We start from the raw sequence: 26,207 nt of genomic DNA, 5'->3' as shown, positions 1-26,207 counted from the left end.
TGACGAGGATGATTTTATTGCCGCCAGATATATGTCTAACTTGTTCTAATCACGAACACTGTGCAGTTCTTTTTGTCTCTCCTAATAAGAGAATAACCTGAAGTAAATGCAATTATGCTCATGCTCTGATCCAAAATGTAATTGGACTGACCTTCTATTGTTAAATTTGCCAGGGATCATCATATATATGATTTTATATATATATATATATATATATATATATATATATATATATATATATATATATATATATATATACACAAACATATTGTGAGATCCACAGTTTCAAACGTTTTATGTATTTGTTTTAAACTCTCCTAAGGATGGCTGTATGCAAACTCAGCTGAAAAAGCAGAACTACACATAACTTTAACAACTTTACAGTTTCCGCTCAAACTAGAAGTTCATTTGTGATGAGGAACATCTTTGAATAATCTAACTTTGTCATTGAGCTGCTTCTGCCATTCAGTGGCTCGGGCCTCATGCTGCCAAAAAGCCAGTTTGAGAGAGAGCATGATCCCTGATCAAGGGAAGCCCCCCAAGCATCCCTACAGCAAAACCCACCAGCACCCTTTTCCCACCACTGTCTGTTTATCATTACACTAGTGTTCTCTCCCCTAGTTACATCTTATTGAAATGAAACTTTGTAAGGGCCTCATTTAAATCTCTGTGAACTGTGCTCCCACTTGACTTCTACACAAGTTCAACATTACAACTTCAGGTTTATGAAATCCAATAAGATTTTTTAACACAACTCTGAGGTGGAGGCTGAGGAGATGTAATCCTGAGGTGGATCAATTTTGTTGAGATGAATAATTATAAAACCAGTTGTACATACTACCCTAGAGAGATTTTGAGACTTCAAAGATCAACAACATGGTAAATGTTACAAATTATTGGTTAAATTTTCTTTTACAAACATTCAAATATATAGTAGGCACATTCAAAGGTAATCGATTACCAATAACACTGTCACAGTGGCTCGTTTTGAGGCATAAGATCTGTGCGGTTCATGGGGTCTATGACTATTTGATCTCATATTAAAACATCTCAAAACCAGTTAGAAATACTTTCATCTTCAGCTGGAGTGGACTGATGACGCTGTCAATTACCTCGTTTTTAATTTAGCACTGATCTCTTTTTTAAATTTACTTTCAGTTTCTCTTAAATATCACTACTGTGAAATATGGTTAAAACATTCATGCTCCCCTCTGAGAAGTAGATAGAATATAACATTGTATCTTTGTTCTTGCCCTCATATAGCCCTGATCGTTGCTCACTAAATATAGGCCAGTTTTGCCCAGGCAGTTGAATTCTTTCTTACATAATTTAGTGACCAAAAACACTGTAAATATGTAACATGATACCTGGCCTTGTTTTTAAAATACAAAAGTTATGTATATATATATATATATGATACACACACATCACCCTGCTCTTTCAATATAACCCATAACGTGGGGCGATCATGGCTCAAGAGTTGGGAGTTCGCCTTGTAATCGGAAGGTCCGACAGTCTCGGTCGTTGTGTCCTTGGGCAAGACACTTCACCTGTTGCCTAGTGGTGGTGGTCAGAGGGCCCGGTGGCGCCAGTGTCTGGCAGCCTAGCCTCTGTCAGTGCATTGAATTCTTTCTTACATAATTTAGTGACCAAAAACACTGTAAATATGTAACACAGCCCCAGGGTGGCTGTGGCTACAATGTAGCTTGCCATCACCAGTGTGTGAATGGGTGGATGACTGGATGTGTAAAGCTCTTTGGGGTCTTTTTGTCCTTAGGGACTAGTAAAGCTCTATACAAATACAGGCCATTTACCATATCAGCCTTTTCTGATGCATTTCTTCTGTCCCTCCCATTAATTCAGTGGGTTGGGTGAAGTGTCAGCAATGAAAGGATTACAAGCACCAACCCTACTGAACTGATTGCCTTATTGCTTTTAAAAATGAACATTTTATGTACTTATATAATATAAATTTGAGCCCAGACAGTTATGTTCTAGGCCTTTAATTGTCCAGCTCATGGATACCTGTGAAACTAATCAGAGCTCAGAAAACACAAAGAGGCAGCTAGAAAATTAGCTTTTAAATATTAGCATAAATTGAAGAACTTGACTAGAGACAGTGCAACAGTCCTTCAATACGTTTAACAGTATTTGGGGTTGTGTTTTATGTAACATAAACACTGTCAAGAGCATGAAACCATGCATGATATTAGTTTGTCTAGTGTATACCTGAAATACAGGGTCATATTACACACAGGCACTATACTACTTTTACTTTTGCCTAACTAACCCCGTGCTTTGGAAAAATACATCCATTTTCATCATTACACACATACTAAACAGCTGTATTCTCTTAGTTTCCTGCTTGCCAGGTTCCACCTACCCAACACAGATTTCTAGCACCTATCATGAATGCAGGACAAAGTTAATATGATTCAGCAGCCAGAGTTGGTCACATTAACCACATATGTACATCAATGCAGTGTATAGTTTAGAAAGATCATGAAAACACCGCAATCATACCGCTGCCCTGAATTTCCTGAAAATTAATATATGTTTAGAATGTGAGACCAGTGATGTCGCCTGGATTTAACTTTTTCTCATTTATGAAAAAGCCCTCTTTCACCTCATAAGTACAACACAAAATTGAAAACTGTCTACAATGTGATTAAGAAGTCACTCGTACAAAAAAGAAAAATCCGGCAGAGAATGAAAGCCAAGAATTAACAGAATTAATTAAATTGGGTTGTTGTGACCATTGAGTCCAATAGGTTGATCCAGCTCTCCCACTGCTCTCAACAACAAAGAATTATTCAGCTGCTCTTCCCAGGACAGGACAATTGAGAATGAACAAAATGATAACGCTGAATGAAAACAAATTACATGCAGCAGAAAAGTAAGTGGAAAATCATTTAAAAGTTGTGGCTTTTATAATGTTCCATATATTTCTAGAAAACCCTAATATTAGTTTCTTGACTGTTGACACTTAAGAGTCTGAAACTTGTGAGATCATTGATTTTTAAAGAAATTAGCAGAGACATTATGACTGAAATGAACTGAACTGAATTGAGGAAGGATTTTGGTCCTAGTTCATTCACTTCTACCATTTCGTTTTACATTTTACAGGAAGATTGGAAGTTGTATTCCTTCCCAAACACGCATTACATCACAGTAGTTTTATTTATCTCGTGAATCGTTCTTCAGAAGATTTTGGATGCGTTTAATTGTAGGAATCTTCAGGGAAATTATTTTACATTATTGATGTGAAAAAGAGAAACGGAAATGTAAACAGAAGTAGAAACAGAAACAGTGGGTGTAGAAAGTCACAGGTGGGACTCTCAATCACTCAAGAGTAACTCACCTCAGTGTAGAAAGTATGAAAAGAATAAAAAAATTTTAAACAACTGCATAAAGCACAATTATTAAAAACAAGATACAGATAAAAGAAAAAATAAGCCTTGCATTTAAGAGTATAACAATGGTTTGTAGTGTCTCAGACTTTCTTCTTTTTACTACTTCTTCTTTTTACTATTTTCTGTTTTTGTATTATTATTAATAATAATATAATTACATTATTTTATGATATACATGCTTGTGTGTACAATCTACATGATGTGCTCTATATAGATACTGCGAGTAAAGTTTTTAGAAGCTGAATCCACATCTTATAGCTGTAAGCATGATTTTCCATTTTCTGTTTAACGTGACATGTTCCACAATTAAAACTGTGTCATTTTCATTGGCTACTATTGCTGGCAGTATAGCCAGTCTACAAACCCCTGGCTCTCAGCCTGCCTTCACACTTTTCCACTCTCCTCTTGTTTACCTTCTGTTTTTACTTGTCTTTTTCAGCACAGCAGTTGATCAAAGGGTAAAATAAAACAAGCGGCCCTGATAGACAGCACTCTGCAATCAGAAAATGACTCATATGGGAGTGTTTCTCAGGTAAGAATGAAATCCATTTGGTTTTACCTCGCTGTCTCTCTAGTGCGTTCCCCACCGGGTCAAATACACAGTAAACAGACGGGGCTATTTTAACAGGTCTCAGTAGAGGCTGCTTTTTAAACACAAAGAACATTTTTAGCAGTTTCTTTTTTTTCCGTCTTGCTATGCGTAATGCATTACAAAGGAGTTCCCCTCCTTTATAATACAGAAAGGATCATTTTTGTGGAGTGAAACCTCCAGCTCAGGAAACAAATACCGCATCATTAATTATCAAACAGTTGGGGATACAGTGATAGAAATAAGTGTAACTTGCCAGGGAAATGGGAAATCTTATCAGTTGGTAACCTATTTACTTCTAGCTCTGTCTGCAGTAGGGGGTATAAACAATTGTGCTGACAAAGATACAGCACTCTAGTATGGAGAGCAGCTTGTCAAGGAAAATGCACTATGAGGAAGACGAACACAAAAGGTTTTTTTTTTAAGCATTTAGGTTTTTGCTCCCCTGCTATATTCTGCTTCTCTCTGTATTCATCCTGCCTCAGTCTGGTTGAGACTTTCAAGCTATTTTTTTGCAGAGCAAAGAGTTCATCTCATTAAAGCTAGTGTAATTACAACAGGCGTGTCATGTTTTGTTAAAGCAAATGGCCTTCTATTTTTTTTAAATCTGGAATTACAATGAAGCTTCCTCACTAGAGAGCATTTATAGAGCATATTAAGAAACCCAACAAAAAAAATGAGGAACAGAATGATAGAGTAATAATACTCTGTGACACCGAGGCTTAATTCATTTTGCAGTGTGCAACCAAGGATATCAGATGCTTTGTCCCATCATTCCATGCAGTGACAAATTACTTTTATGGTCTCTTTTTGTGCCTAACCTTTACACAGACATGCATAAAACACAAAGTACAAGGTCACTAACATCAGCCGCAAAACTCAATACTTCCAACTTCCAGTAAGACATCAAAGAGAAGGGCTTGCTCCTGCCTGACTCCCCTCACTGCTGATTTACTGAAATCTTTGCACTTGAGCCAGTTTGCAGCAGCAGAACAGGAGAACATCCTGTCAGCAGGTTTACTTCATTTGCATTCAAGAATCTGAAGATGTTGACTAACCAAATTTCACTATTGTGACTTAATGCTTCTGGGGTATAGCTGCATTCTCAAATTTCATTCTAAATGACTAATTAAGCTCTGCTTTTATTTCAGTCACAAGTATCAGCAAAAATAACTCCTTGGGCGGCACAGAAGTGCAGTAGTTAGTAATTTCACCTAACAGCAAGAAAGTTTAGTGAGGTTGACTCGTCTGGTCTTTCTGTGTGCATGTTCTCCCAGTTTCTGCATGTTTTTTTCTGGGTACAATGGCTTTCCCCTACTGTTTAAAGACATTTGTGTTAGATTAACTGGTAATTCAAAAGGAAAAAAAGTCCTTAAAGTGTATACGATGAAAGGCTGTTTACATGCTTTGGAAAGTGGATGCTGTACTAAAAATGTCTTAAAATGCATTTCAGAAAGTACATTTCATCAAGCTATCAAGTGGCATTACACAATTAATGGACTGCAGGCAGGTCAGTTCAGCACTTGGACTATTAAGCCATGAGTAAAAGATCTAGGGAACACTGCCGGGGAAAGGGCCCCATGGACTAAGGCTAGGCCCTAGTCCATGGGGCCCGTCCGGGCACAGCCCAAAGAAGGGACATGGGCCCACCCTACTGTAGGCCAACCATCTGCAGGAGTTACCATAGCGGCCGCTGGGCGGTGGCCAGGGTCGGAGATCCTAGTGGACCGATTCCTGGCTCTTTAAACTAGCAGCTGGGGCTTGGAATGTCACTTCTCTGGTTGGGAAGGAGCGTGAGCTAGTGCATGAGGACCCAACTATTTTGAGACTTGTTGGTCCCATCAAATATACTGATTACTGTGTTTCTAAGAAGCTAATTGCATTCCAATTGTATCTGCATTCTACACAGCATCCCAGCTTTTTCTAGTTGTGTTTGTATGATGTGTGATTTATGTGAAATTTGTATAACACCCTGCTAAAAAAGAACCAATGAATGACTGAGCTGGAAAATATGTTGTGTAATCCATATGTGATGTTCCAGAGATGCAAGAGCACAGCTGAAAATCCTGAAAGCGGTGCTCTGCATTGTTGCATTACTGTAGTAGAGATGTATCTTATGTAATCTATTACTTCTTAGTTCATTTTATTGGTCATCATACTATTTCTAAAGCATTCATTTGCATGGCATATGATCTCACAGACACTCATTTCAGCTCTCTGGAAATTGAACTGTATTTTGTGCATGCCTGTTATAATGGTTTAAATGGAATCTGGCTAACTGATTACAATCAGTCAAATTTGAATATATGATTATATTCTATGAATGATTCAATGATTATATAGAGTTATATAGAGACGAAAATGAAGCAAAGTTTCAACAGCCCTCACACTGCCTTCATTTATATGGGAGTCGTGTCTTAAGGAAGTTTGCACACATGGGGCTTCATCTGACAAAAATCAGAAGACCAAGACATGCCTTTTATGTATTTCAATATCAGTATTAATTGAAGCCGCAAGAGCTATTCAGTAATGACCTTCCAAATTTGATTCCCATCTTTTCTACAGTGACACTCCAGGCTGGATATATCCAGTAGCCACAGGAGCTCTTTATAATTTCTTCTGTCTCCTGTTACAAACTAGTTATGGCTGTGTGTCACTGCCAATTCCTCCTTCAATCCTCTTATGGAAAATTTAAACTGGGGAAGATTTGTTCAGAATTGGAACATTTTGTATAAGAGTGATCTGAAAGGCCTTCGCTTCGTTTGAAAGAGACTTCAGAGAGGAGAGCTGCTCTGAAAGCTAACTGTTCTGTGAGAATATTCTCATAGGATTAAGGATCTGACTGCTTGGATTGTACTGCCTTGTAGCTCTCATGAGACTAGCCACCGGCTTTTATGATAACCTCAGTCTGTTCCATTCCAGTCAAAAGGAAGGACGCAAGTTCAAATGAGATCTCACATCAACAATCAACATACAAAACTGATTTTGTCAAGGTTGTTTGATAGCTTAAATAATACAGCTTGCCATTAATAAATATCAGTTTTTTATGGTGATCTAATTGAAATACTTCAAGGAAATAATTTGTTTCCTATCAACTTTGTTCTTGGCGTTTTCTGTCAAAGACACACCCAAGGCAATGTTTAAAATACAATGAGTGGTTTAACAAAAAAAAAAATAAGAAGAAGAAGAAAAAAATGGGTGTATTCAGCTCAATAGTCACTGCTACATTTTATTCCCCTTTGTCCTAATCAGGCTGACTTTGTGTACTAGGCTTACACAACCCAAGGGACATGTGTGAAAGCAGAAAAAAAGAAATTCAATTTTTAATGGAATAACACACTGCACATACTTGTAGCAATTTGCTGAATTGTTCCGGCAACCTGCATAATTAATAGCACACAAATAAAATACGAGAAATACTTTGAAAGTTTAAGAGTTTTTATCAAAGGCAAACAGAGAAAAACACTCAGATTATGTACCTTCCACAGGAAATTAAGTTCATGCATAAATTTAGCAAGGAAGGTCTGCATGTTCTCTTATATTTTCCCTCCATTCCTCAATGTCATAAGAGCTATTCGTGCTGGTCTATTTTGTTGTCACTTCCATTTCCCCCATGCTGTAAATATCTCCTCATTGTCAGTTTCAGTGTCTGGCTAATGATGGGTTTGTCTCTGTTCTCCAAGGCCATCAGACCACAGTCCATGTTTTTTGTATTCATTATCAGTTTCAGTATCTGGCTAATGATGGGTTTGTCTCTGTTCTCCAAGGCCATCAGACCACAGTCCATATTTTTTGTATTCATTATTGTCTGCCACACTACCTTTTAGTACGTCTAATGAGCATTCCTCTTTCACTTCTCCTGGTTTTGCTCACTCTGCTCCACCTCTGTCAGTATCTCTGGGGGTGCTAACATTGTCTTTATCTAGGACTGTGCTGCATGACTTTGCCTCTCATCAGGGTTGAGAAGATTTAGCTTATTTCCTGCATTTTCTCACTGAAATAGTTTTATAAGAGGAAATTGATTTACCACAACCCATAGTTCAGGCCTGTTTCTGTGTTGCATTTGTTTTTGCCCCCCACCCCACATCTCTGTCTAGTTTTCTTTGAAGTTCTCCTAAAATCTGCTTTGTTAGGTTTAGGCTCTAAAAGGTTGTTGGCTAGGCTTTGAAAGGTAAAGGCGTTTACTAAATTAGGCAATTTAATTGCTGTTTGGTTAAGATAAAGAAAAAGATCTTTTCATACCAATGTTACTTTTTGGGGGAACATGACAAATTGGTAGTGACAGCTGCATCTAACTAATGCCATAACTAGGCACATCACGCACCACCACCAAAGGACATTTTGCGCATAACAGACACTTCTGACAACACAATATTTAAACACAAACGCCCTATTTTTATTCTTCTGCAAAATTGTATGGATGGAATTTTAAGTTCGAGAGGGACCCATTTAATAACAGTGTGATCTTGTTGTGCAGCAAAACAAAAAATAACCGCTGTGGCTTGCCGCTAAAGAAGAGTAATCTAAAACTTAAAATAAAATAGTTTGTTAAATCACTGCATTGTCACAGAGCTGTGCAGCACCAGCCGCTTTCTTCCCTGTGTGAATCACAGCTTATTTACTTTTAAAGCTCTTCATTTGCGGCAGAAGAAATCCCACTGTGACAAGGATCCACAGCTGTTGTCAAACTGCTGACAACGCCAGAGCCTGCAGGACAAATCACCTGGCAGTGGTGTTTGTTATGATTGCATTAAAATAAATGAGTTCTGTGAGCGTATTTTCTAAAAACATATTAAACTTTTAGGAAACCTGCCATCTCTGACACATTTGTATCTTCCCTTTAGATTGTTTAGAACAAACAAAATGAGAGTAAATAATGAATATCTGTATGTAATCCATAAACAAAAGCACAAAATCCTATCCCTGCTGGATCTGAGAAATAACTGTGGATTTGTAAACAGACTGTGCTTAGTCTCTATATCACAACACTCTACAGATACCATATTACTTAAAATGAAAACACGTAATAATTATTTTTAAACAACTTGATGAGTCAAAAGAAACCATTGATTCACACATATTTACTGCTATGACACAAACTAATGCATTATACATCGAGCGAGGAGGAAGCCATTAAATAACAGAGTGTGGACAAGTAGCTTTGTTAAATCCTGTTAAAATTCATGGTGAAAGATGATGAAAATGGTTTTTCCTCAGTTTGATGCTATCAAAGTGATTTTTTTATTTTTATTTGAACTTTATTGAATTTTACTGAATTTTATTTTATGTTTTATTTTTTTTTATTTTTTTTTTGCATGTGTGTTGTTGCTGCCTTTGTTTAATTGAGCCATTTCTGTAACTGTGAGACACTTGCTGCTGCCTATCTTGCCAGGTCTCCCGTGAAAAAGAGATTTTTAATCTCAGTGGGATCTTCCTGGTTAAATGAAGGTTAATAAAATAATAAATAAATATAATGAAGTGAATCCATTCAGTTTATCACAAAGAGACTAGACTACCAGGATTGTCTCTGAATTCACTCACTGAATTAAAAGTTACCTCTTGCCCATTTTACTGATTTGGCTTTTATGGGAATGATGTCGGCTGGATTAAGGAGAAAGATCTGCGTGTACACTTTGAGACTTTGTATTGAAATATAGTGGAGCAAATTTAACTGTTTGTCATCAACATAATAAAAATATATAACTTGCAATAACTGTCATTTTGGGTTTTCAGTTTGGAAGTGCATAAACACGACTTCCGACATGAAATCTCTTGATTTAAAATTATGCTCAGAGTTTACTTCAGTCATTTAGTCTATTTATTAAGAAACGTGATCGGCACATGAATTTAGGAGTTAACACTCTTCAAACACCAATCTGTTTCTAATTGTGTATTGATAAGGGTCTGTCTCTACAGGGAGCTGTTTTTGAGCTCTACAGCACTTGTTACTACACTACAAAAATCTCCTTCTTCATGGTTTGAATTCATGATTCATAAATAATTGAGCTGTCACTTACAGTGTTGTTGACAATATTTTTTTTTATTGTAAATTCTGCCACTTGTTCATTTTTGATTGTTTTGTTCAAGTCAGTTAATTGACGAGCAGTTTTCTGCAAGTGAGACTGCTCCCTTATTTTCCAAGGGTTTGCCACAGGCCATTTATCCAGGCTTGGTGCCAGTACTGGGAGTGCTGGGTGACCTCATCCATCCATCCATCCATCCATGTTCTGACACTTATCCAGGTTTGGTTCATCGGGGCAGCAGAGAATTCTCTTAGCAGAAAATCACCCCTCTGCCCTCCCTGTTCATCTGGGAGGTCAATGAGGCATTTCCAAGCCAGCCAAGAAATATAATCTCCAGAGTGTGTCCTGGGTCGGCCCCAGGGCCTTCTCCCAGTACCACACGCCTGAAACACCTTGCCTAGGGGGCATCACGGAGGCATACTCTTCAGATGCCCAAACCACTTAACTCTTCTCCAGAAATTGACAACTTGTCATGATGGAGTGGGTTGTATGTTTATGTTTGTCACTGGTGGGGTTAAGTGGTCTTGGGTGAAGAAACAGAATAAGATTGATTGACCTCTATGCCGACATGGAGATCAAGCGATCAAGTGGCATGGGCCTGGGACAGGGTTACCAGGTTGTCACTCTAGATCCAGGTCTGGTAGCTTTAACACATTGGACCCAGTCAGGCATAACCTAAAAGTGCTAATGGGTCTGCCATCCACCCACAGGAGTTCAGTGTACTGTGGATTGGCTGCTCGTCAGGTGCAGAGTCATTTGTGACATAATTAACAACAGTATTAAACAACAAAGGAGCCAACGTAAAATAAAAGTTTGTATAACATGGTGTTGGTAAAAGTATGCATTATATATTTTCAACTTCATGTAATTTTGTTTGAGAGCAGTCCTTCAACTCTTATTGTTTAGCTGAAAAAAACAAGTGTAATTTAACAGCATTACTAACTCATGTTATCACTTGACTCGCGGGGAAATGATCTGTTTTATTGAATTAGGAAGCTGTGTTTGCAAAAGAGACTTGACCTCCTCCAGATGAGCCACGATTTTAGGTTTTAGGGAACAAATGACCATTATATTATAATGCTGATTAGAAATACATAAAATCTAATTACATCCCTGTCAGCTTTGGTAGTGAAGCTGATCATTTGTGAGTAATAAGCGCAACATGATATTTATGTAGCATGGATAATGCACTAATGGGTGAGTGGTTTTGCTTTGTTGTTTGCAAACATATAAGATTGCCTGGTGTTGGCTACTACACTCGACCTCCTGTTGGAGCTTTCAGTTCAGCAGCCTCCTTTTTCCACCCTAAAACAAATTAGTGTGGTAGAAAAAGATCAATATTGCTTAGAAGTGAGGTTTTTTTCATGTTGTTATCAGTCTCTCTAATATTCATTTGAAGGGGGTTAAATTGCCTTATGCTAAAAGCAGCATCCTGCCTTTTCTTAGGATGGTTAGTCTGTGCTATTGTGTGTTTATTAATGTTTAATGTGAGAGTGACATTTCCAGTTTTGATCCCATTTTTGAAAAACATCTTTTTTGAGCTACTTAGCGAGGCTAAAACCCCAAAACCGTCACAGAATACTGGAGCCTAGCAGCATACCTAGATGAAATACAATAACGGCTTTCATAGATGTATCTAGATATTTTGAAGTATAAATAACTGTGTGTTCAAGGTGGAATGGCTGAAATCATGCACTCCAAATGGGTTGTGGACTATTTGGATTCATCTTCTGTGAGTAATCAGGTTACAGTGGGTGCTTGTGAATAGATTCTCTGATTTCCAAAAAGCTTTTCTTTTTTCCTTTTGAGCACGTAATTTGTCATTTTCAACTTATCTTCTTTGTCAAGGTCCTTTTGAATCAGTGCTACTGGTCACACCAGAGTATCTACTGTTTGTGTTATTCCCTGTTGCTACTTACAAAACTTCAAATGAGCACATCTCTAGCTAGTACTGTGCATAATAATTACTGTGCATATTTATGATGCACTCTTGAATGTCCCCCTTATCAGGCCAACTTTTGATGCCCAGTAAAAAAAAGGAAAACAATTTAACTACCTACTGTCATGGTCCTGGGTCGGTGACCCAGCGCTTTTAGTTTGTTATCATTTTCTAGATGATGATTGTTTAAGTTCTGTGTTATTTTCGATCTGCCTCTGAGTCTGCGTCTGTATCTGTCTGTCTATGGTGTCTCCCCATCTGTTTGTGAATCTGTCTGTTTAGTTCAATGTCTTGTCTGGTTCCATGTGTCTGAATTTCCTGTTTTATTGTGAAGGTCCGTGTCGTATGTGAGTGTGATCAGTTTACGTTTCCCCTGTCCCGTCAGCCCAGATTTCTCCCAGCTGTGTTGCCCTCCTGTCTCTCATCCCCTGATTACTGGTGTGTGTATTTAAGCCCTGTGTGTTCTCCTGCCTGTTGCCGGTTCGTCTGTGTAACTCCGCGTCAGTCTGTGTTCCTTGGTGTCCTGCTCGGCTCTCTGCCTCTCTTCCCTTTTTGTTTCATCTCAGGTTTGTCATTTAGCTTTCCCAGTTCAGGTCTTTAGTTTTGTCTTCCCTCTTGCCTGTTTTGCCTTCTCACCACTGTGTAAATAAACTCACCAGCATCTCATCCACTGCCTGCATCTTGGGTCCTTCTTCTAACTCCACACGGCTCGCCTCGGCAGCCGTGACACCTACACGCCATAGGACTGACTATAGAAGTAATAACTAACAGGTTGATTTGTTTGTGTCTGCAAAAGAAAACTACTGCAACTGAGTGTAACCTGATACTGTTGAATTGCAACATCTTATCAACTGATGTTAACTGCTTCAAAATACATTTGCCTAGTGTGTGTGTGTGTGTGTGTGTGTGTGTGTGTGTGTGTGTGTGTGTTTTCTTTGCCACGGTAAATCAAAAAAAGACCTCTGTAAATTATTCAGTGCCATTTGGTTAAAAGTGAATCCCCAAAGATTTGATCCTTGCACACTGCCTCCTTTGAGCTTATTTTTGAGAAACAACAGAAGCTCTGTGCAGCAGTGATGTTTGATTTCAGCTTTGATGGTGCAACAGTGTGGTGAAATTGCAAATAAATACACTCAGACCCTGAAATGAAATGTAAATGTTGCCTGACTGTATCAAAGCACATATAGAGTTTATTTTTTCTTACAGTCAAACATCTCACATATGCAGCGCTGTAATGATTGTTTTAACCATAGCTCGTCAGCAAATCCATCGGGTCCCTATATTTATACGGGAATTAAGTGGGATCAACTAAGGTGATTATGTACTGTTGATTTCAAGTTGAATTTTAAATACATCTGTGCTGTTTTTGGAGGAGTTTGGATTTGTTATTCTTACACAACTTTAGAACTTTTCTTCTTTTAAAGTCTTTTGACTTTAAAACAATGTGCACCTGAAAGTCTCCCCATCATCCTTTGTTTTTTGGGAGCTTGAAGAAAACAGACATTTGAAAACAATGCCAACTGAATCTCTTGGGTTTCTTTAACGTGATTCTCCAAGTTCCGTTAGCTCACATTGTTTTTTAAAAAATTATTCTACCCAAGTTCAATTAAGTCACATTTTTAAAGCAGCAGGGACTCTTACTCTTTTAAGCTGAACCAATTTAAGATGATTTACAGACTGGATCCTGGGGCTTCAGCCCCGTAAGTCCTTTAAATAATCCAGGAGCGGCTGAGATATCTCTCATTAAGGAAAACCTTTATTGATTTCTCAATCTTTTGAAAATCATTGCCCTTCAGCTGAATCTTCCTGCTGAAGGTTCCCACATAATTTAGATGAAGAGTAGATTACATCCTGGAGTTTTTCAGCAGACTCCAGCCAACAATATAATAAAATAATATTTTGTGTAATAAAAAAAGGAGGAAGAACTAAGAGGTGTAAATAGGGAAATAATATTAGTTAAAAAATAGAAAATGCAGTCTTCAGTGTACTGTTAAAATACATCAGAATGGTAAATGGTCTGTATTTGTATAGCGCTTTTCTAGTCCCTAAGGATCCCAAAGCACTTTACACAACCAGTCATCCACCCATTCACACACACATTCACACACTGGTGATGGCAAGCTACATTGTAGCCACAGCCACCCTGGGGCGCACTGGCAGAGGCGAGGCTGCCGGACACTGGCGCCACCGGGCCCTCTGACCACCACCAGTAGGCAACGGGTGAAGTGTCTCGCCCAAGGACACAACGACCGAGACTGTCCAAGCCGGGGTTCGAACCGGCAACCTTCCAATTACAAGGTGAACTCCCAACTCTTGAGCCACGATCGCCCCAGAATACCAATGTTGTCTTCTTCTTCTGGGATTTAAAGACATATCAATTTCCTGAACTAGCTTGGTCCTCAAGTCAAAGAAGGAAAATGAAAACTTAAATGAGGGTGTCGTTTTATTTTTGTTTTTTAGAAAGAAAATAAACAAGCTTTGATGTATAATAGAAATCATTTGGGATGAACGCTAACATGTACCCAGGAAGACTGTTTTCTTGTTTCTTTACTATAAAAAAAAAAGACAAATACATTTTGAGAGCTAAATCCCAACACCTTAGACCCTCTTTGGAACAGTTACGTTAATCTCAGTGATGACAACTGAAAACTTGGAAAAGAAGCCCTTACTTACTGCAGTAGACTAAAGCTGACACCGGATGAGCACAGTGGCATGTTTAAAAGCAGATGCTTAAATAAATCCTACTTAAAATGCTCCACTCACGATATCTGCATTCTGATGCAAACAGGACTATGACCCTGGAAATGTGGCACTGACTGCCAGGAAAGTTATCTATAGATGTTAAAGGGAATTTCTTTTAGCAATTTATTTTAAGGGTGAAATAATAATGCCATTAGCAGCAGTGTCTCACTGTTCTATTTTGTTCTTCAAGACACTGATGAAGGTCAAGCTTAAATAGCTCCAGCTCCCTGTTTCAGCCTGAGACTCGCAGCTTAGCCACAGCTCTGGGAACTGGCTCACACAAAAGACTTACCCCACAATGCTGCTGGCCTAGATAGACACGCCAGACATACAAAAGGGTGGCTGTGCTAATTGAGAACAGATCTTTGCTACAATGACAATTCCTAAAGAAAAAGATTTGCCTGTCAGCTAAATTAAGTATTCAAATGGTTCCTGTCAATATTTGCCAACATGAACCTAATAGTCTGAGTTAAGACATTAAGCTTGGAGCCGCTGCCGACATTAAGACAAATATGTGGCTCACATCAATGACATTCATCAGCACAATACAATGCGAATACAGTAAGTGTTCAATCTGTGTTTGTGTCGTTCCACAGTTCAAATCAAAGCATTGTGATAACAGCAGTTTGAGACGAACAGTTTTCCTGCAGTCAAACAGACATTAGGAGGATTTATTCAGAGGTGAGGTATGTTAAGTTTGAGATTCCCTTTCTTCTTTGTAAATTGATTTTCATTTCCATTTAAGAAACAACTTATAAGCCATCTTAGCTCTGAAAGGATGTCAAATCCTCACACTTGGTGTTCCGGTTACATCCGTTTTGAACATAAGCTCTTTCAAGTGAAATTAATCAATCTCTTTATCACTTGGGCAGTGTCATTACCCAACCACAGAGTGAGAAATGAAAGTGCTAATCGCACAGCAAGTGGGGCTTTTGTGTGGGAAGGCCAAATTTTCCTCCTCAAGCTGCTTTGCAAATGCATTTTCAATCGAATTGGTGAAGCGAACAAAGGATGAATTCTGAGTTTGCCTCAAAATTCTTGTTAAAAAAAGAATGACATCAGCTTACAGTACAGGTTTCCAAAAGGTGATTAATTTACAAAAATGTTAATAATTTGCATGGAAATTACCAAATGGATGCATAAATAACACACAGGAGATGTAAAACACATTTTAGGTGTGAGTGCATGTGAATGTGTTTGAATAAGGGATTTGTACAGCTCAATACGCAGCATGTTTTCCATTACAACAATGTGTACTATATATAACTGGGGCCATAAATTCACTAAGCATGCCAGGAAGACTATTTCATATGCCTCAATATCTTAATAACCATGCCACTCTGCTGTAACAACTGTAGCTGTCCTTGTCATTTTGGGGCTGTGAGTGAATACTCTACAAGAAAAAAAAAAAAAAGCATTATTATTCTCTTCACCCCAGGCACTTGAGCCTGAAGGCTTGATGATGTCCAACTGCAGTCCAATGTGTGTCAAAAAAAGAAGGAATATTTTCCCCACAAAACTGGTTTCAATGAAAATGCATGTGTGCAAATGTGTGCTTCCACGTGCTGCGTATCTTATCGCCATGATCCTCAACAGGTTCAAAGAGATTTGACTTTTTAAATTACCATTAAGAACAAAATTATGTTGTTTTACATGCAAGCAGGTGGATTGCATATCTTAATTTAAATATAAGTCAAAACAGGACCTTTATTAATGCACTTGTAATAAGATAGAATAAATATTTTACCTGCTTTCCATGAAAAATGGTGGTCTCTAGGATACACGTTGTCTAAACGGACAGATATGGAAAAGAGAGACAAGAGGAGGAAGAGGCTTAGGTAGCTCCCAGCTTGCCGTGTCCAGGCAATGACCCCAAAGTCATCTTTTAGAGTCATAGTCCAGCCCATTGCTTCCTCTCTTACTCCTGTGGGAGGAAAATGAAATTCATCATCAGCTCATTCATAAATATGATCAGAAACCTTGGCCACCTTCCCACTGAATCCTCCAGCCCAGAAATGTAATATTAGGTGTCACTTTCCAAGTCCATCAGACTTTTTCACACATGGATCATAGTGCCGGATGGATAAGATTTGACTTGTAAAACAGCTTTGCTGTTGTAGTTGATAGTTGTGGGATACTATGGCTTCTTCTCCACCTACATAGATCAAAAATAATTAGACAGAGTGGCAAGAGTATCTCAGCGTCCCAAAGGAGGTGTGGAAACAAGCACTGATGGAAGGCGAGGCTCTAAGCTTGGAGTAATACGGGGTATTAGTACCTTTTTATTGCAGCTCATTTATTCCTATCTCCTGCTACTGTGATTCGTGTCCTAGGAGTGTTAAGGATTAGTCCTGAATTCACTAGGCCTCTAATTGTGTTGCACCAACAGCAAAATTAATGAATATGAAATTAAATCTGTAACACCTTATGCTTTGAAAGACTGGTGTTCATGACTGCAGTGATTCATTTTCCAAAAACAATTTTTGCTACACTGTGGCACTTGGGTATTGAGAGATTTGTTATTATTGACTTATCGTCCCACTGAGCTCCCCTGCAGTTTTTTGACATTCTGTAATCATAAAACATGAGACAAAAGCAATTTCTGCTGCATAGGTTTAGCAAAAAATTGGTCTTAATATCAAATACAGCTGATTTAGGCACCGTGGGAATTTGCAGCACATAAAGAATAGCAAAACATTTTATGTTTATGCAAGCCGAGGTATTAAGCTGGTGATCCACACATCCAATACTAACATCACTGAGAGTTTATTTTATTTCAAAGTCACATCTGTCATGAATTAGATGTAATCTGTGTGACTGTGGTAAGCATTTTCTAATCTACTGATTCTGTACAGGACAAGTTTTTAATTTTTCTTTTGACATTCCACATCAATACAACAGAGAGGCTTTTCTACATTTTGTCCCGATAGTATACAATAGTAAGTATCATAGAGAGTATCTAATGGTAGATTAACTTCTGAGAGGCAGCAGCCATTTGAGATTTAAGATTATTTACACATGGCGTGCCTGTGAAAGCGCTGGCAGCTGAATTATTTTTGCTTGATTTCATTCAGGGAAATTAGATTTTGACTTTGCTGCTTTAGCTATGTTTTGGTGGGGGTAAAATTTGTTTAATGAGAAAGAAATGCTTGGATGGAGATGGCTTGGTGCCCAGAAGTGGGCTGCCAGATGCACAGTTTTTGATGGACTGTCCAATTCTCCTCTGGCTTTGATGTGTTATTCTATAGTCAAAATGGTTTGCTCTTTTTTGTGTGTGTTGGAGGGCTTCAGGCCCAAGGGTTTGGCAATTCAACACATAACTATTGTTTGTATCTATTCTCAATACCAATTTGCCTCATGGGGTTCTGTCAGGCAAAGAACAGCGAGTGCTCTTTTTCACTCCCGCTCTGTCTCCCTCTCCATCTCTTCCACTTTCTCCTTTAAATAACTCATCCACTCTGAAGATAATGTATTCACAATTTTTATTAGAACTGCCTTTGTCTCACATTTTTTGATGGCTAGAAGATGTATTCTACTTGGATGAGTGAGCAGACCAGTCTGGCACTCACATAGCCATATGCCAATTAGATACCTCTGGTTGCTGATTACTAGCCATTCTCTTGGGCTGCACTGCTCTGGAAGCCATACCTGACTGCACCTATATTACACGCACCCTCCAGCCACTCTTATTTGACTATGCACTCTTCTTGGGCTGACAGACCATGTCACAACTGATTGGAAAACATGGTCTTGAACACAAACAAGCAATGGAAACAAGCATGACCCCAAGGCATGCCAGTTTTGTTTTTCAAAGTACAAAAAGGTAGACAATCGAGATTACTCTATTGTAAGATATCTTTGCGAGATTCAGCAGCAATTGTGCTCATCCAGCCAGCGCATCTCAGAATGGGTGAGTAATACAGGCTATCCTGAAAATCTTAAAAAAGAAAAGCTCTTAAGCTGCTAAATATCTGGGTCAAAGGAATCATGCTAGGCTCTCAGTGGCCGTAGAAAACCTGGCAAACAGCAGCATGGCTCAGATGCTGGTGTGAGTCTTATTAGATACTCCACGATCTGATGGAATGCAATCTGCTCCTCTGTCTCCTGTGGTCCTTGTTTGGGGCTCACTCATTGAATTCAGCGAGAAAAACCCTGCAGCTAGCATAAGGGAGCAGATGAGCAACACTCTACACCCCTCCCTTTCACAGGTGGTCACAATAATTAATGTTTGATTAGATGTTTCCAAATGAATGGCAAAAGCTAATTTGGTATGCCAAGGCTCTGAACAATCACCATGCGATCCTCCAGCCTCTCTTTAAATAAGCCAAACACCCTGTTCTGTCTGGAGTGAAAACAAAGGCATTTGATCCCAGTCTGTTTACCAGAGATGCCACCCTCTTCTCTGGATTTCCACATAATTATGTAGCCAACCAGCTCATTCCCGCTTCAGATTCTAAGCTTAAACTCCCATCTATATCGCTGCGCCATTCTTTGTGTGTTGCATCAAGTGGATTCAGGTTAACACAGCTGCGAGTATTTTTTCCACATTGAAGCGCATGTAATTGTTTTTGATTGGGGTTGGCAATATGAAAACAGAAATCCATCTACATCCAAAGGAGCTGATTTTTGCAGATGTTTTCCTTGGCAGGAATGACCATGACAGCATTGAAAGAATCACAAATGCACAACACATTTTTTTGTATTCCTTTGATCCGAGGCTTATTTTAGCAGTCGGTTTCTTCTGTTTCTGTATAGATTGGTATTTAAAGAGTATTGCACTACATTTGATTCTTTAATTCCTTTGACACCAGGAGTTTTAGTCTATTTAGAACAGTAACAAAGACAGTGCCACTATTATGCTGCCTGAATGGATGGTGACAGCTCATTATATAAAACGTGTTTGTCATTTCCAGAATGTTTAGCTTCTTTTGTATTTTCATTGCAGCTGTAAAACAAAAGAGCACAGATATATAGCTCAAAATGAGTGGAATTCAGTTCAATTTTGATGGAATCTTGGGAGTCAGCATCTTGACAGTTGAGCATTAGTCTCAATCTGATCATAAATTCTGAAAAAAATATTTTTTCCACCCTTAAAGAAAACGCACATTTGGATAACTAAATTCATAAACAGCTGCACTCTTAATTGGACACCATGCACATGATGTAAAATGTACCTGAGCAAGATGACTGCCAGTCATCCCTTTCGGTGATCTGGTTGTTACAGTAGCAGATGCTTTTTTTTAGTAGTCCCACCGAAAGCAGGAACAGGGCAGAGGATGGTCCAAAGATGTTAAGTTTGACGGGGAGAGTAAATCACCTGCACCAGGCCTTCAACCTGAAGCATCATGCAGTGGCTTAATCCTGTGTGAATCAATGTGTTGTGGGCTGGGACTGTGTCACACCTCCAGCAGTGACTGGTATTAACTCCCCGGTGCTGGCTCTGTCAAGCACTCACCCACTGATGTTCCTACTCTGGTTGGCACAAGGCAGCCCGAGCTACTGTAAGGAATCTGAGGAAGACAAAAACAGACAAGGAAAAAAAGAGGCAATGATGTTCACATCTTTCAACTACAGTGCAAAAATCTGACGCCTCATGCAATGACATTTTATTATTTATGTTTCACATGATACACAGTTGATAGCTAGTGAGCTGCAAAAGGCAAGAAGTAATGAATAACAGTGTAAAAATGCAGGGAAGCTCTACAGAGATGCATGACATGAATGCAATGTCTTTTTTTACACACGATCAGCAAATACTGGTCCAGAGGTAGGACTTTGCTGTGATTTATAATCCACTCATCTGTTCTTTCTTATTCGCTCTACTCTTCATCTCAGTGCAAAGATCCCCGAGAAAGTTTCTGTGCATAAGAAAAAAGGATTATTATGTTTCCAGTTTTCAGACGTACTGCTGTTAAAAAGGCGAAGGGCAAGTTGTGCATTATAGCAGCAGGTGAGTTTGCTGTCGACAAATTTTGCATAAATCTGCAAGGTTTGCAGTGATTATTTGTCTATCCCTCAGTCTCCAGGGGGCATGTAAGACAATGACAATTGAGGAGTTGAAGTTGCTTCCCATAATATTCAATGACAACCTGTCAACCCTCTAGCCAAGATCTTCCTGAGAGCTCACACAGATGGAAATTGAGTCCTATTAACGCCTTCTGACTTTGTCTCAGTGCTTCCATGCTCTCTTATTGACCTTTCTGGTCATACTCCTGAAAACCACGGCTCATAATGACCTGATTTCCCAAGGCCTTTAAGTGCTTTGCCCTGCCATTCCATTGTGGCTCAAATGAGCTTGTCTCTGCAGCTGCACTCCTCCTCCAGCGGGCAACTAACTTAATAAAAGCCAACAAATAGGGTGGAAGAAAGGTACTCCTGGTAGACAGAGAAAAATCAATTGCAAACATTTCAATTTCAAGTATGTACACACAGTTCATTCATTTTTTATTCAGTCTGTTGTTTATTAGAGTCAAGGTGCATGTGCGACATTTTCTTACCGCTTGTGAATTTCTGCCTTTAGTTGATAATGAAATAAGTATTTTTGTGTGCTTTAAATCACAGCAGTAACCTTAAGATGGACAATACGGCACTTCGTACAATCCTGGGAGCTTTAAATCGACCACTTTTGTTTTTGCCAATGCAGCTTAAGGGATGTCACTGCCAGTCTGTTAACCAGTGATTCCACCACTTTAGTCCAGACTGAAAAATAACAATTAGTCTGCTCAAACACCTCCCACAAACTTGATGCAGAGTCCTCAGGTGATTAATCTTGGTGACTCCTTATCTAGCACCACAGTGGGGTGAAAATTTAGTGTTTCATTGAAATATCTCATCAACATTTTGACAGAATGGCATCTAATTTAATATACACATTTACATCACACATGAATGAATTCTGATTACCTCATTTCATATTTAGCAATTACAAAGAGTAATTAAACTGGGTGATTAAAATAAATTAGTATCTGCTTTAGCTTAAATAAGTGTAGTAGTTCAAACTCTAGATTATGTATTACCCTAAGCCACCACATCTATTTGACACTGGGTCAGTGCAGTCTCTTCAGCTTTCTCTGCTTAACATCTTCTACCTTTAAGTTAAGCTCAAAGGCAGAAGTGTTTGCCATCCTCTCTCCTGACAACAATTGCCTCCAACCTTAAACCTGCCTTATGCTTTTCACCCGCCTTCAGGAGCTTACCTCGCCTGGCTTGGCACTATACTCCAGTCCCACAGCTAAAAGCTCTCTTGACAAGGCAGAATGTTTGCTCTGCAATGTGTGCAAGTGTGTTTCTTGAAATTGAGGTCTGTAAATGACATTAAGGTTGTCTAAAATGTCCATCCCTTGTACAGTATTCAGGTGGTTTTGTTGTTTGCAGAGGTTCACAAAAACTCAATAAAAAAGAGAATAGAAAGAAAAAGTAATGATTTCTATCGTCTTTCATAGCTTTTCCAAAAACTGCTAATAAGTACTATTAATACTGTAAATGTACTATTACTATAAAAACTGTAAAACTGGAATCCCTCCTCAGCTACCTGCCTCACTGGTGGAAGTCAAGACCTTGATATTTTGCCAATATAAACTTAGGACAGATATATATAAAACAAAATAAATGTCTAATGTGTGCTCCAAAAACATCAGCTGATACACTGAACTTGGCCATTCCTTGTGTATTGCCATCTGCTAAATGATTTCTAGTTGCTGTTACATTTTAGAGATAAGACTTTAATCCAAACATTGAATAAATTAAATTCTGCATCTCAAAAGAAGCTCCGCATTTAATGAACAGGCTTGGCAGCATCCACAGACCCAAGCTTTTCACCATATCATAAACCAGTTCCCAGCTCGGTACCTTGGCAGACAAACATCAGAGACAGCTGCACTGCAGAGTCACTAATCACTTCACTAAAACAGACAGTATATTATGCAATGCGTACATGAATTCAGTCCCAGACTGTTAAGATGTTGTATGTGGCAGTATCTGAAAGAGAGAGGTATCTCAATTCTGCCAGCACCTCAAACAGACTGTTTGAGGTGCTGGCAGAATTGCCCAAGCAGCTGCTCCTGAAGCCAGGGTTGTGAACTCAATCAGCTGCATGTTTATCACTGTGGCACCAAACTTACTATGGCTCTTTTTCCCTGCCTCCATGAGCTATAGATGCAGTGGTATGGCCAGTTAAGCCAGCCAACGGGGGTCACAGTACTGATAACAGGAGAAAAAATACATATATAAATAAGCCACGCCCATAAGTGTCACCAAATAAAGATGAGCTATACAATACCACCCATCTTAATTCTGATCTATTCGTTGATTTTTCAGGTCTTTTTTTATCACAATGTGTTGATTGTTTTTCTCAGTTTCTGTATGGTTATTTAAAAAAAATTACTTTGAGCTGGGCTGGAAATTCAGTGAATGCCTGGAAGATAAATGACAAAGTAAATGTGATCAGACAAAAAATGCTCCATGTGATATTTAAATATGCACAAGCTGCAGAGAATCTCTTAATCAAATGAGTTATGTCACATGTAATAGGACATCAGACATACTCTCATACAGAGAGGATATCTTTTTGCCAGTCTTGTTTTGTTTGGGGAAGTATTTTAGGGGGAGTTTTGGTGTTTGGTGAAGTCTATTTTTAAATTGAGCCTTAATGTGAAGATTTTAGTTCATCAATGTTTCTATATTTCTGTATCTGATGAAAGGAACAATTAAACTAGGCAAAGCTGTAGCCCACAGCTGTCTGAACATACAAACTCCTCTGCTATACTGATCAAAATCAAAATAATAATTACTGTGCCTCTAATGTTCATCCAAAAAAAATTGACAGAAATTCATTTGGAAAACTGTCTGATGTATTCTACTGCTGAAGGTAAAAGGACACCTTTGGGCATCAAAGTGGTTTTAGGCATGTAAAACCTGTTAAATTTCACCGGTAGATATTCATACACCTTTTAATTGTTCACAGATTTCCTTGTTCAAAGTGAATCAATGGCCTTTAGAAAAAAAAATTATTCCAATTGATGTAATGCCTAACACAAAGCCACAGAGCATTGTGTTGATAGCCAGATAATTCTTACAGAATATTTTCTTCACACCATAAATATTTCATCGCAGACATGAAAAAGGACCTCGAGAATGTCAAATTAGCACAACCAGAACAAAGCTGCAAAATAATGAGCTTTTTCCCTTTTACTGATGCGAACATTTTTGATAAGAATAAGATAAGTCTCCCTCAAAAACACTGTAAAGAGCTTAAGTTGCCTCACTGTACACTGTTAATTCCAGTAGCTTTCGTGGCTTACATACATTACTTACCTTTGTTTGGAAATGAAGAATATACTAGCTTGTATTGAGTTGCAGTTTACTCATTGTTGTGGAGCAATGTTAAACAAATTGAGTGACAACAAAGGAAACAATGACATTGTTTCATGGGGAGAAAGGAAACTGCATTAAACTGTGCTGAATCTGCCAAACAGATGGAGGAGAAGAAGAGCAGCAAATTTGGGATTGCTTCGTTAACTTCAAATATAATTGTGTATTGTGGACAGATGTGGAGAGCTAGAAACCCAATGGCCTGTTTGAAGTTCGCCACCTAAAGCGCATTCATGGTGCATTGTAATGTAAATTCTCCACAGACGAGTCAAGAGATTAGGATCATATCTGACAATTATTTTAAGTATAATTTGTATAGAACATGACTGTTTCTATAAGAGCCTGACTTCACTCCACAGATTGTTCTCCCATTATTATATTGAACTTGCATGGCTGAAACTATTTCTGTAATATTGTAAGTAAATTAGGATGTGGATGAAATGGCCCAATAACAACATTTAAGTTAAGAGCCTAAATCCTGCAGATTGTGAGTATAAACTCATGTAAAACTTAAATTGCTATTTTAAATTGTTGAAAATTTACATTATTTTATGAGCAGTTTTGTTCGTTACTGCTGATTACAATAAACCTATGAGTTTTCCTTTCTCCAGGCAGTAGTTGTTAGCTCAAACAAGATGGCTCTTTTACTGTTTTTGGAAGTTTTTTGTGCTATTGAATGTTTCATGATGTTGTAATCCATTTGTTCATTGCTTAGTTCTGCAAGCCAGATTTCACAGACAAGTGCGCCATTGTACTGCAAGACCTCCCTGTTCTACGTCGTGATGATCTTCATAACATCTACAACACTGATAAGTTTTTATAGTTGCATTTTAAAAGAGCGAACAGAGTTGCAGTGAAGTTTGTTTGGAATTTGCAAGTTTTACCAAGAGCTAGAAGTTAATACTAATTGTACAGGTGTGAAGTATGTATGTACAGTATGAAGGTTTGTTTTTTATTTTAGTATCTTTTTGAAGCATGTCAGGGTTTTACTTCAGGGTTTCCGTGAGGATGACAGAAGGGGGACACCGCATGGGAGAAGAAAAAAGAGGAAGCACCAAATTACAGCTGACTTCATTCATATACAACGGTGATACCACCCTGGTGGATGGACTGAGGTGACTGTTGCAGTGAATTGGTGCTATATTAATTTAATTGGGTAACAAATAAACATGTGAAAAACCTGATTTCTCAAGCTGTCGTTTCTTCACATGTTACTATGAACAGTTGTCTAATAATTGCATTTATGAAGCAGGCTTCTAAGAGTGAGGACGCCTGGGGTCTGTTGCAGGTGCAGCCTGTCACTGGTGAATCTGTGCTCATCTCTCCAAATCATTTTCGCCTTGATCAAGGGTCTTTCTATAAGAGATATATTAATGGATGTTTTCAAGAAGCTGCCTCAAGTAGTTTGCCTCTTGTTTGGGATTTTAGTGCTTTTTGCTTGGACTAACCTAAAGACTTATTCATTCAAATGACGCTTGGAAGAGACTCCTACCAACACATGTTTTAAATTACAAGCTTGGTCACTGTACTTTCCCATTTCAGGAGTCCACATGGCCTCCTGAAGTGGTTTTAAACCATTACATGTGAAACTACATCAGGTTTTGTGCACTTTTATGTCTAAATAAATTAAACCCGTTTTCTGCATTTCGCACCTCTCCTACAACTGATATTGCCATAAAAAGTGTCACACATAACTTTCATACTGACTACTGATACCTCCACTTGTGTAAATTACATTTTCAGATGAGCAGTGTCACTTGTTTTAGGAAGGAGAGAAATAAAATACGTGTCTGTCTTTATGCGTTTATTTTTGGAGGAAGGCTCGTTTTTGTTATTCTTCCTCTGTGGATTTCTGACGCACTTGAATAACACAAGTAACACTTGCTTCTTTTTTTTTAAGTGAATAAGGCTGCATGAGATTTTTTTGTCAAGGTTAATTTACACTTTACTGAGAGGGTATCGCTCATGCATGGCAACTATGATTTGGTTCATGTTACAGGTAGGTCATTCTCAATCAAGTTAAAGGTGCTGACAGTATGTGCAAAACAGAGCAAAAAAAATGCACAAATAAATAAGGATTTGGTGCAGAAACAGAAACTCTAAAAGCCAATGTGTGAAATGTTTGAAGCAGA

At 38.5% G+C, this 26,207-nt stretch overlaps 1 protein-coding gene across 1 annotated transcript in view; it reads right to left on the bottom strand.

The window, feature by feature from the left end:
* The window catches only part of thsd7ba (thrombospondin, type I, domain containing 7Ba), a 197,440-nt gene that overhangs the window by 135,127 nt on the left and 36,106 nt on the right, over positions 1 to 26,207 (bottom strand). Inside the window, exons 2-3 of the mRNA XM_085248678.1 lie at positions 19,881 to 20,216; positions 16,454 to 16,630 (exon numbers count right to left, since the gene is read on the bottom strand). Of these exons, the coding sequence (XP_085104804.1) occupies positions 16,454 to 16,613 (160 nt within the window). The 5' untranslated portion in view covers positions 16,614 to 16,630; positions 19,881 to 20,216. The remainder of the gene's footprint in view (positions 1 to 16,453; positions 16,631 to 19,880; positions 20,217 to 26,207) is intronic.

This window comes from Mchenga conophoros, linkage group LG16, assembly GCF_057382185.1.
Source record: "Mchenga conophoros isolate Kocher_MC1m ecotype Shallow Benthic linkage group LG16, M_conophoros_male_GT1.1, whole genome shotgun sequence".
Lineage (NCBI taxonomy): Eukaryota > Metazoa > Chordata > Actinopteri > Cichliformes > Cichlidae > Mchenga > Mchenga conophoros.
Note: the sequence above shows the minus strand (reverse complement) of the source record. Positions and strands in the feature narration are given on the sequence as shown.